Below are 12597 nucleotides of genomic sequence, written 5' to 3' on the forward strand. Positions count from 1 at the left end.
AGAATATACTATAAATAAAAGTGTCAGAGGAAAGAGAAAGAAATTTACATTATACTTTAGTTACATTTAGTCATTTGACAGATGTGCAGTGAAATCTTTTACTATAAACAGTAATGTTAATGGTAAATGGTCTGCACTTACATATCGCCTTTCTACCTAGCTGGTACTCAAAGCGCTTTACACTGCGTCTCATTCACCCATTCACATGCACAAGCACACAAACATTCACACACCGATGGCAGAGCTGCAGCTGACCTGACTCACAGTAATGTTGCTAAACAGTAAACTCCTCTGAAGGTCCAAACTGAATCCCTGTTCACACGTAATAGCTGGTTCATAGTTGAATATATGAGCATTTTAACCTGCATAGTAACAGAATCCAGGTCTTAATTCACTCTTGTTTGTGTGGAGCCCTGCTGCCTGGACCAAGGTTCTGGTAGATGGATTCTTCACATGTGGACGCTGGAGAACAGTTCTCATAGACAACAAACTGAAAATGAATACAACAGTTAGTCAGAGAGGCCAGTGAGGAAATATCAACAACTAGTTAGCTGCATACATAGTTATTTAAAAAATGTCTGTGTCCAGTTTTTGTCTTAGTCTTAATACAAACTGTTGTTTGTATTAATTATCTTCTATTGATTTGTATCACAGAGGAGATGTTCAGATGATCTGGTACAAACTGTTTAGTGATCCTGAAGAAGACACATGTACAGTTCATACATGTAAGCAGATATCAGCAGATAAGAGTTTGGTTTGAGACTTAATGAAGGAAGATATAAAAGAGCTGAGGGAACTTTTGTTTCAAGATGTGTCGCACACAACAAAACCCATCAGAGCGTAAACTATTTGTTAAAGAGTCTCTACCATAGACACGGTTCAGTATAAAAAAAGACATTTAGGTGCACAAGGTTGAATAATCTAGCCACAGGGGTTGCAAGCCAGTGATTTCTGTGCCGGTCCCAAGCCCGGATAAATAGAGAGGGTTGCGTCAGGAAGGGCATCCGGCGTAAAAATTGCCAAAATAACCATTCGAATCATCCACAAGACTTTCATACCGGATCGGTCGAGGCCCGGGTTAACAACGACCGCCACCGATGCTGTTAACCCACAGGGTGCCGGTGGAAATTTGACTACTGTTGGTCGAAGAAAGAGGGGAGGCAGAAGGGTTCGTGGTCAGAGAGAGAAGAGGAAAGGCAGGGACATAGATCTGAGAATAGGGACTCTTAACGTTGGCACAATGACAGGGAAAGGCAGAGAGCTGGCAGACATGATGGAGAGAAGGAAGGTAGATGTACTGTGCGTGCAGGAGACAAGGTGGAAGGGAAGCAAGGCACGTAGTATCGGAGGAGGATACAAACTGTTCTACCATGGTGTGGATAGGAAGAGAAACGGGGTAGGAGTGATCCTGAAGGGGGAGTTTGTGAACAATGTTCTAGAGGTGAAAAGAGTCTCAGACAGGGTGATGAGCATAAAGATAGAAATTGAAGGGGTGATGGTGAATGTAGTCAGTGGGTATGCTCCACAGGTTGGCTGTGAGTTAGAAGAGAAGGAGAGATTCTGGAGTGAGTTTGATGAGGTCATAGAGAGTATCCCCAGAGGAGAGAGAGTTGTTGTTGGAGCAGACTTCAATGGGCATGTTGGTGAGGGCAACAGAGGTGATGAGGAGGTGATGGGCAGGTTTGGTGTGAAGGAAAGGAATCTGGAAGGACAGATGGTGGTGGACTTTGCTAAGAGGATGGAAATGGCTGTAGTCAACACTTACTTCCAGAAGAGAGAGGAACATAGAGTGACATACAAGAGTGGAGGTAGGAGTACACAGGTGGACCACATCCTATGTAGACGAGGTCATTTGAGAGAGGTTAGTGACTGCAAAGTGGTGGTAGGAGAGAGTGTAGCCAGACAGCACCGCATGGTGGTGTGCAAGATGACTCTGGAGGTCAGGAAGAAGAAGAGAGGGAAGACAGAGAAGAAGACCAAGTGGTGGAAGTTAAAGAATGAAGAAACTTGTGAAGAATTCAGACAGAAGTTGAGACAGGTTCTGGGTGGTCAGGATGAGCTTCCAGATGACTGGGAAACTACAGCAGAGGTTATCAGGGAAACAGGTAGGAAGGTGCTAGGTGTGTCATCTGGAAAGAGGAAAGAAGGTAAAGACACTTGGTGGTGGAATGAGGAAGTACAGGAATGCATCCAGAGGAAGAGGTTAGCTAGAAGGAAGTGGGATGTAGAAAGGACTGAGGAAAGTTGACAGGAATACAAGGAAGTGCAGGGTAGAGTGAAGAGGGAGGTGGCAAAGGCCAAACAGAAAGCTTACGATGAGCTGTATGACAGGTTAGACACAAAGGAAGGAGAGAAGGACTTGTACAGGCTAGCCAGACAGAGAGATAGAGATGGGAAGGATGTGCAACAGGTAAGGGTGATTAAGGACAGAGATGGAAAGGTACTAACAACCCAGGAGAGTGTGCAGAAAAGATGGAAGGAGTATTTTGAGGAGCTGATGAACGAGGAAAATGACAGGGAAAGAAGGGAGGAAGCTGTAGATGTTGTGGAACAGGAAGTAGCAGAGATTGGAAAGGATGAGGTTAGGAAGGCTCTGAAAAGGATGAAGAGTGGAAAGGCTGTTGGTCCTGATGACGTACCTGTGGAGGTGTGGAAGTGCTTAGGAGAGACAGCAGTGGAGTTTCTAACCAGTTTGTTCAATAGGATTCTAGAGAGTGAGAAGATGCCTGAGGAATGGAGGAGAAGTGTTCTGGTTCCGATCTTTAAGAACAAGGGTGACATGCAGAACTGCAGCAACTATAGAGGAATAAAGTTGATGAGCCACACAATGAAGCTGTGGGAAAGAGTAGTGGAAGCCAGGCTTAGGAAGAAGGTGGAGATTTGTGAGCAGCAGTATGGTTTCATGCCCCGTAAGAGCACCACTGATGCCATTTTTGCTTTGAGAATGTTGATGGAAAAGTACAGAGATGGACAGAAGGAGCTGCATTGTGTCTTTGTGGATTTAGAGAAGGCGTATGACAGGGTGCCGAGGGAGGAGCTGTGGTACTGTATGAGGTCGTCGGGAGTGGCAGAGAAGTACGTCAGACTAGTTCAGGACATGTATGAGAGAAGTATGACGGTGGTGAGATGTGCTGTAGGTCAGACAGAGGAGTTCAAGGTGGAGGTGGGACTACACCAAGGATCAGCTTTGAGTCCCTTCTTGTTTGCTATGTTGATGGACAGGCTGACAGATGAGGTCAAACAGGAATCTCCCTGGACAATGATGTTTGCGGATGACATTGTAATTTGCAGTGAGAGTAGAGAGCAGGTGGAGGAACAGCTGGAGAGGTGGAGGTTTGCTCTGGAAAGACGAGGCATGAAGGTCAGTCGTAGTAAGACAGAATACATGCGTCTGAACAAGAGGGATCAAGGTAGAAGTGTTAGGTCACAGGGGGCTGAGGTGAAGAAGGTGCAGGAGTTTAAGTACTTGGGGTCAACAGGTTCAGTGTGATGGGGAGTGTGGAAAAGAGGTGAAGAGGAGAGTGCAGGCAGGTTGGAGCGGGTGGAGGAAAGTGTCAAGAGTGTTGTGTGACAGAAGAGTGTCAGCAAGACTCAAAGGAAAGGTGTACAAGACAGTGGTGAGACCAGCTCTGCTCTATGGGTTAGAGACGGTAGCAGTGAGAAAGAGACAAGAGGCTGAGATGGAGGTAGCAGAGATGAAGATGTTGAGGTTCTCCTTAGGAGTGACCAGGTTAGACAGAATAAGGAACAAGTACATCAGAGGGACGGCTCACGTTGCCTGTGTTAGCGACAGAGTCAGAGAGGCCAGACTGAGATGGTTTGGACATGTGCAGAGGAGGGATAGTGAATATATTGGTAGAAGGATGTTGGAGATGGAGCTGCCAGGCAGGAGGACAAGAGGACGACCAAGGAGGAGATATATGGATGTCTTAACAGAGGACATGAGGTTGGCTAGTGTTAGGGTAGAAGATGTTCATGATAGATTCAGGTGGAAAAGGATGATTCGCTGTGGCGACCCCTGATGGGAAAAGCCAAAAGAAGAAGAAGAGGTGCACAAGGTTGAATCAGGCCTGGATATTAGCCTAGTGTGGAGCAGGCTAACTGCACAGAGGATGGTAATTCTTCTTGACCAGTCATGGGTAATTCTTGCCACAATAACTTGAAAATCCCAGATTAATCTGCTTTCTATGGTTTGTGGGGCAGAAAAGTATTTTTTGCAGTTTTTCTAAATCTTCCAACATATAAAAGTGGCACATGGCAAAATACATAGAGAGAAAAGGTTTAATAATGTCAGTAAGTCACCTCCTTGTTGCTGCTCTCTGAGTTCCTGTTTCTCTTGATTCTGTACAGAAACAACAGGACAACAGCCAAAAGCACAGGAACCACAGACAGACATATCACCAGAGGTAAGAGGAACACTGGGTGGGAGACATCTGAGGAGACTCGGGAAGAAGAAAGAGAACATACATAAAAATCCATTTTCATAGAGGTAACAGAGAAAACTGTTACTGCTATTTCAAAACCTTTGACCTGATCAAACACGGTCAGACCTACATTTCACTGTCCTGTGCTTTCATCAAATGTGAAATAAGATATCACATGTAAACAACATCAACATGAGTGTTTAGCTGAGACTGTTGTTTGTAGTGAAGAATTAATGTTTGTAACTTCATGAACTGTTGGCTACCTGCAGCGTGGTCAGTGGTCTCAGGAAGGGTGGGAGAGGAACCTCCAGAACTGGATCTTAGACTGTGTGTTGTTGGTGTCAGTGTGGACAGAGATGAGACTGTTGAGGCTGGTTTGGAAGTGGCTGGAGCACAACACAACAACATCAACAATCAAAAACAACAACAATAATCAACAACAACAACAACAATCATCAACAACTCTAGGAGAGAGAAACAAGATGCTGGTGTAGTTCCTCCCTCCTCTCTGTTCCCCTCTGATGGTATCATCTGAGGTTTTCCTCTCCACTGTCTCCTGGTGCTGCTCAGTGGGGTTGTTGGTTTTCTATATAATTATGTATACAGTTATATTTTGTAAGGTCTTAAACCTTAAACCCAGTAAAATGCTTTGAGATGTGTCTGCTGTGATTTGGTGGATATACAAATAAAATTGAACTGAACTAAATTGTATATAAGATACAAACCAACATTAAGAAAAACAACTTTCTTGTTGCTCTAACTCACCGTTAATAACACCGATCTCAAACCTCTGGAAAGAAGCAGAAGACAAAGATTCACCCAAACCACACGTGTAGGGTCCTGAGTCTGATTTGATCAAAGCTGCTGTGGTCACACGTAGAAAAAACTGATTTGTGACAGATTCTTGTCCATATCTGATGCTGTATCTGCCGTTCTCTGCTTGCACATCAGTTGTTTCAATGAGAACGTTTCCTTCTTTACAATCGTTCTTACAGAAGAACTTTCTGCCTTTAGAGGAAGAGAAGTAGCACACTACAGTGACTTCTCCTCCTTCATCTCCTGTATGGATGTTGATTTCCTCCCCCTGTGCTGTTGAAAAGATAAAGAACGTGTTAATAATTAAACAGAATACACTGTCAAATGTATTAGGTTTCATGGTTTTGGTAGAAACTCACCATCAATAACTTTGACGTCAAAGATGCCGTACGAAGTCGAAACCTCAGATCTCCCCAAACCGAACCTGTATCGCCCTGAGTCAGACTTGGTCAAGTTTGTGATGGTCACACACAGAAATGCTTCTGCAGATGAGCTGCTTTTATATTCAATGCTGTATCTGCCACTCTGAGCTCTGTTCTCCTGTGTTTTAATGAGGACGTCTTCTTCACGTTTACATTCTCTCTTACAGAAGAACTTCATGCTTTCAGGGGATGAGAATCCCCATTGAATACGGAAATCAGTCATTTCTCTTTTTTGAAAAACGGTGATGCTGGTGTTTCCACCCCAGAGCGCTGTAGAGAGCAAAGAAGGGGAACAGTTAGTAACAGACTCACTGTGAAACAAATTCATGACAGCTCATCACTTTCCAGGAGTTTGCAGCAGTTCTTGATGTAAAATAATAGAATTTGCTCAATATCCTGTGATGAACAGGACAGATAGAGTTTATCACAAGATATCACTTTATTCTGTAATGAGACATTGCAACAGCATAATACAACTGAGACAATAATGTGAGATGGTGGTATAATGGTGGTGTTATCAGGAAATCATCTGTGGTTTGATTAAATGAACACACACAGTGGTCAAACTAGCCTACAGCCTTAACACAATGTAAGGATCATGTAAACGTAAAATAACTGTCCCGGTCTTTCTCTTAATAATCAACCCATTTTTAATTCTACCCTTTAGTGCTGTAACATGTCACAAAGTGTGTGAAAACTCTTCATTTGTCCCCAGCTGCCTCATTCCCATCTAACAAATGTGTTTAAGATGCTTGTTTCACCAAAGTTTTAGTTTTCATTTGTAACTTTGCAAACAAACAACATCCCAAGTTTAATGTTTGTCGATGTAAGTTTTACAAGTCAAGTGTTGACTGACGTAGCTGTGAACTTATCTGAAGGTGTGAAAACACCCTGAGTGTCAGGGCTTGTTTCTAAACTTAGTTTGCCACCAACTTGTTGTAAAAGCTATGTGCACGGCCACATGAACTAGTAGTATGGCCTGTTGTTATAAATGTACTATTAAAATATCCAGACTGCTGTAGTTCTACTTTAGTTCAACATAAGCTAACTGTAAACATAATAATGTTACTGTTCCTAAATCTGTTGAGACAGGAAGGTCTAGATAGACACTACTAGTTATTAATATCAAAATACTAAAGTTTTCTAACTTCAGCACTTTACAGATGTCACTGAAACAAAATGATGACCACACAATCTATATGTATGTTTTGTATCTCAGTCGGTCATTGCTCATTAAGCCGAGACTTCAGGGTATGAACTAAGTATAGTCAGACTTTATACCACTATTCCAGGAACAAGCATGTTGATGTTTGCTGACTGTTTTTTTACTAAATGTCTCAGTATATCTCAGAAATCCATGTAGACATATGTTTCTGGGTTTCTTCTGTTAACCTAGTGCCTTGCTGACTCCATGACACAAGTTCAGGATCTAAATATAATTTGTGTCCTTTTAGAATGTATCTCTGTATGTACATTATAATGTTTGCATGGCTCAGATTTAAGCTTTTGATTTACAATTTGTTTTTCAGATTGATAAAACACTTGGAGCAGTCCTCACCTGTGAAGAAGCAGAAGAGCACAACATAGCGGAGGCCCATTCTGAATTTGTTCCTGAAAGGAGAGTTTTGAAGGAGAGAAAATGGATTTGGCTGCAACACAACTGCCGCCGTCAGTTCACTCTTTGTCCTATGAATCAGGAAGCTAAAACTGCTTTACAATTTCCTTCCTCTGTCTCTCTATCTGTGCGTGTTCACGTGTTTGCAGCTTTAGATGCAACTTCAACATGATGATATTTACTATAATATCAGATTTTTCATCATTAAACTGTTGAACACATTCACACCTAAAACCAATTAAGAATCATAGATTAATGGTGTGTTTATGGATTGTGGGGGGAAACCCATACAAGTATCCAGAGAATGTGCAAAGTCATCACAAAAAAAAAACACAAATTTAAATTTAAGAAACTGCAGTAAGCAAAGAGGAAGTTTGTATTCAATAGTCATCTCATAGCTGCAAACTATAAATATGTTTTCACTTTTCTATTACTATGTCAACAAATTTCTTTCAAAAATTATCTCTTCAATTGTGTCTCTCCTGACTGAAATATCTCATTGTGGTCGTACATTTTGTGCACGTTCTTTCCAGAAATGTTAAAACTTCCAAATTCAAATGATGCATCCTGCATGCACTCTTGGTTCTGTACTGTGGTGGTTTGCACAATAACTAATGTTTAAAAATGAAGTTCTGTGGTTTTGTGAGTGGAAATAAAAAGCTAGGTGACGCTCACTATAAAAAAAATTAACAACCACACTTCCTTAATTTATTTCTATAACGGATGTTTCTGGGTTTCTTTGGGCCTAATAAACACATATTTTCTTTCTCAGAGAATCTTTTCAAACCTGTGTTTTAAACACCTCTAATTAAAAAATGTTGACGTATTGGGTGTAAATGTAAGTTCATCATCATTTTATAGTCGCACTAAATAAACTGAAAGGGACCAACTAATATATCAGGAAATGTCATGTTAAAGACAACTTTTTCTAATATAAAGCAAAAGGAAAATTGGTAGAACAAGCAACAAAACAACTACAAACCTACAATTTCTCATAAAAACAAATGATCTTTGATTCTCAAACAAATGATCAAATGTATTTTTCAACACAAAGTAGTAATAGTAATAACTCAGTGTGGAGTCCCTCATAAGTCTTTTTTGTTGATATAGTGTTCATTTTAGTTTTGGGTTTATTAAGGTCAATTTATTTTCAGGGTGTCAAGCTATAAAAAAATTACTATTTTATTACATGATCTATGATTAATTATTGATTGCATAAATCATCTTTTGCTGTAAAAATATTAAATTTTAGCAAAGAAGTGAATGAATTCAGTGTCTTTTTTTTTTCATTTTAGAATCACAAAATCCTTCACTATATACTGTATATGCAATAAAAATAATGGTCATAATTTATATTATGACCTAATTTCCTGAAGAAATGCAGAAATTGCAAACAACAATGCTCCTATCAACACGTGGGTGGTTTTAAGATGTAAATGTTTCCTAGAGACAAAACTCTACACTCAAATCATGAGGGGTCAAAATACATTTCCATGGAAAGATAAAGTCATGCACTCTAATATTTTGTTGGACCATCTTTAGCTTTCACATTCACCGTGGCATCGATTCATCAAGCTTCTGCAATATAATAACTTTTATTCTCATCCAGCGCTGCAGTAAATTTTCACCTGGATCTTGTATTAATGACGGTAGAGACACATCCCAGAGATTCTCAGCGGGGTTGATGTCTGGACAATGTGGTGGCCAATCCATGTGTGGAAATGGTTCATCACTTCACCTCCTCTCTTCTTACCCTGATACTCCCATCACTCTGGAACAGTCTCCTTAGATGTTTTCTTTGATTCATGTCAATAATTTGACCCTTCTCAAACAGTTTAATATCTTTTCCACGACCACAGGATGTGTCTTCAGACATGGAGCTACTCACTGTATTAGTTAAATAACTTGTTACCAGCTGAAACACAATCATCCATGCAGTAATTATCCAGTAGGAGGCTCTTACCTGTTTGTTTAGTTGAATCTAGGTGGTGACTTTTTTTGGATGGGCAGTGTATTTCCAGACTTTGCCAGATTGTAAATCCTCTCTTATGTAGACTATCCCTGTTAGCTCATTGGTTCATTTTGAGAACTCCTGTCCTGACCTTCTTCAGAGTTTTACATCTGTCACCTGTGGAAAGCGGATCCCAAATGTATAGGAGCATGTTACATTCACCAAAGAAAACAAATGGAGACTGTATCTCAGAATAGATACCATGTTGTATCTATTACATTTAGTATTAGAGAAGGTTCAGGATGAGCTGAATGGGATTAAATTACTATGTTTACATGTACCAGACAAAATGAATATTAATTTAAGGATTTAGGGTTTATGTTTAATTTATTCAGAGGATCTATTGACAAAATATTAAATGAACTCCTCTTTTCATGTTATGTCCTGTGACAGTGTCAACACTGATTATGCCCCCACACAGGAACACTCCAACGTGGTAGAGCTGTGATCAAACCCATGAAGCTCATCTGAGAGAGTCTGAGTGAGACGGTGTAGTTGGTGGGTGCAGTTACGGACATGAACAGATACAGCACTTCAAAAAAAACATTGAACTCCTCACAAAAGAATATTTATAACATCAGACCATGAAAATAATAATATGACCCCTTTAATAAAATATCTTAATTGTTTACAGTTGTTCAATTCCTTTGACAAGTGGGCAAAGATTGCCCTCTATAGAAAAATGCACAAATACAGTATGCTGCTACTTTTACTCTTTATTAATACAATAAAATTCCATCTGTAAAGTGAAATGTTTCTGACTGGCTGTTGAGCATGAACGAGCACAGGTTTCCCAGGAGCTGACTGGTTGCAGCCTTCACCTACAAATTTAAACATCTGCTCGGACCAGTTTCAGTGGGTTCGGTAACAAGTGTGGTAACAAGAGGATCAGAAGCCAAAGGATCAACATACAGGACGGCGTCAAAGTCAAACAGGAACATCAAGTTAACAGCAGGTTCTGCCTGTTCTTAGACAAACTGGACCTAATGCTGCACAGTACAGAGGCCCCTCATCAAATATGTCATTAATCATAGCCACAAATAAAGTTGGACTAATTACACTTCCACACAAAACAACAACTAATTTCTTACAAGCATTAAAAAAGTTAATAACTACCACACTTTGCTTTCCCATCCACACTTCTTCTACTACATATTCCATATGAGATCCACTTCCCACTCTACACAGAACCCTCTTTTTACAAAGAATTCATTCAGTTGCTCACCCGGTCTCTGTTGGCTCTGGCTTTGGCCTGGACCTGAACTGAAGACATCTCTGGACTGTGTATTTTGTGTTTTTGTGTGTTTTCTTGACCTGTAGATTCTACAGTGCAGAGGCTGTTGCCTTGTTATAGTTACTCTCAATTAAAAGGGGTGAAGAACACAGGAGCTGTTTCAGGATTTAAATCTGTTTAAACTGTTGCAGGTTGCGGAACAGAAATCTCATCTGAAGTCCAAAGAGAAATGATGTTCAGACACCACAGCTATTCTGAACTAGTATATGAGCATGTTAACCTGCATAATGACAGAATCCAGGTCTGAGCTCAGATGGGATCACTTGTGTCGTGTGTGTTTCTGTGTAAAGCAGCTTTAGTCTTGACTCTTGCTGGCAGGACTGAGGTTCTGGTAGATGGATTCTTCACATGTGGACACTGGAGGACAGTTCTCATAGACGACAAACTGAAAATTAATACAACAGTTGATCAGCCAGGCCAGTTGTGTGTTTACATCAAATTATAGTTTCTCTTCAGTGTCGTAATTCTTTCCACATTGTTCCCGCATAAAAAAACATTTACATCTTAAATTGATTTCTGTTAGGAAAGAGGTGGATTTTGCTGTTGATGGAGATGGAGAAAAATTATTCAGCTTCTATGATTTCTGCTGCTGCTTCTTTCACTTCCCGTGTTCCAATTTCTTCTGTTAGCTGAGGTTAGTTTCGTTTCTTTCCTTTCTCACTCACTTTGGGTGTGTTAGTTCACAGCTCTTCCCATAAAATGATCTTGAGTATCAGGTTTGAGTTTATTCAATAAGCTCTGACTCATTGTTCCGAGTCAAGTCAATGACCCGAAGTTTTGTCTTTGTCTTCTGTCCATGGTGAGTTAGTCTATTTTCCTGTTTTTACAGTTAAACCCTACTAACGTACTGTCTATATGATAAGTACATTGATGTTGATGTAAGATGAGAAGACGTCCTGTCATTGAGATCATCTGTGTGCTTTAAGTGACATTACTGAAGTTCAAATCTTTCTCCTATTAAAAATGTCTGGAGCCTCCTGAAGAGGACAATCAGACAGCAGAAACCGTGGACGGCTGAGCAGCAGAAGCAACTGTATCAAGCAAGAACGGGTAAAAATCCAATCCAATCCAATTCAATCCAATCCAATCCAATCCAATCCAATCCAATCCAATCCAATTGGATATGCTTGAAAAACCTCCAAACTCTTTACCCTGTCGTTAAAGGTGAGTCCTGACAACCTTCAATGGAGCCTCAAAAATGATTTGACCAAACTAGTTTGCGTTGCTAGGATTCATTAAATTCAACTGCTTCTCATGTGTTAGATGTTTATGAGTCATCGAGGCTCCGACAAAGAGACATATCCTCTTTAACTTTCTCCGGAAGTTTAATTTTAAGTGTTCCCATGTGGAGATTAGCACAAAGTATCTGGACACCTGTGTGTAGATGTAAGTGCATCATCCTCATTCAGGGGCACAAATAAACCAAAAGTGTTATATATACTATACCAGGAAAAGTCAGTGTAAAACAAACACACACATGTGCTGCACCTGTTGCACTTAGAGGAACCCAGTGGTAAAAATACGGGAAAGTTAGCAGAACAAGAAACTAAACAAAGGAAACGACACGTTTCGTATGTAAACAGCTGCTTTTACACAGAAAAATGTTTGTACATTTCAGAGATGAGTCATTTTATTTGAGTTTCAGGAATCACAGGGTGCTCAACAGCAAACTGTTGAATTCTGGTTCCAGCATGTTTCAGTACAACTGCGCCTCCCTGTGGTGGAAATGACAGCCTGGACTCACAGAGAGCGCTCATGTAGTGTTTGAGGTCTTTCTTTTGCTTCTGTGTTCAAGAATAAACTTAATATGCTGACTGTAAAGTCAGCATATTAAGCTTTTTGCTTGTAATTCAATTTTATGTTACACAAAAAAAAGAGTAATAAATACAAACTGACTAAAGTATGAGATGAGAGTAATGTAACGTAAATCTGCAATATAACCTGTTGCATGTTTAATACTTTTCCTTTTTTATAGACAGTATTCAAGTTTATTTTGCTTGATTTGATTTTGTAAT

At 40.2% G+C, this 12597-nt stretch overlaps 1 protein-coding gene across 3 annotated transcripts; it reads right to left on the reverse strand.

Moving 5' to 3' along the window:
- Positions 1-205: 205 nt before the first annotated feature.
- Positions 206-8456, reverse strand: LOC113167517. Of its 3 annotated transcripts, XM_026368213.1 has the most exons (7): positions 7221-8454; positions 5600-5932; positions 5418-5513; positions 5190-5288; positions 4688-4810; positions 4303-4442; positions 215-490 (listed from the first exon to the last, which is right to left on the reverse strand). In XM_026368213.1, the coding sequence occupies exons 1-7, from the start codon at positions 7258-7260 to the stop codon at positions 392-394; spliced, it is 930 nt and encodes a 309-aa protein (XP_026223998.1). In that variant the 5' UTR covers positions 7261-8454; the 3' UTR covers positions 215-391. The 3 variants fall into 3 exon arrangements, with proteins under 3 accessions (XP_026223997.1, XP_026223998.1, XP_026223996.1); XM_026368212.1 differs by having other exon boundaries at positions 206-490; positions 4303-4433; positions 5600-8456; XM_026368211.2 differs by having other exon boundaries at positions 217-490; positions 5600-8453.
- Positions 8457-12597: the final 4141 nt, after the last annotated feature.

The sequence above is a fragment of the Anabas testudineus genome, chromosome 7 (genome assembly GCF_900324465.2).
Source record: "Anabas testudineus chromosome 7, fAnaTes1.2, whole genome shotgun sequence".
NCBI lineage: Eukaryota > Metazoa > Chordata > Actinopteri > Anabantiformes > Anabantidae > Anabas > Anabas testudineus.

Coding starts and splice junctions, on each gene's coding strand:
- LOC113167517 (XM_026368211.2), bottom strand. CDS start 5,990: ATGAATTTGTTTCACAGTGAGTCTGTTACTAACTGTTCCCCTTCTTTG. Junction 5,514..5,599: donor TGACGTCAAAGTTATTGATG/GTGAGTTTCTAC, acceptor TCTTTTCAACAG/CACAGGGGGAGGAAATCAAC. Junction 4,811..5,189: donor TGAGATCGGTGTTATTAACG/GTGAGTTAGAGC, acceptor GTTGTGCTCCAG/CCACTTCCAAACCAGCCTCA.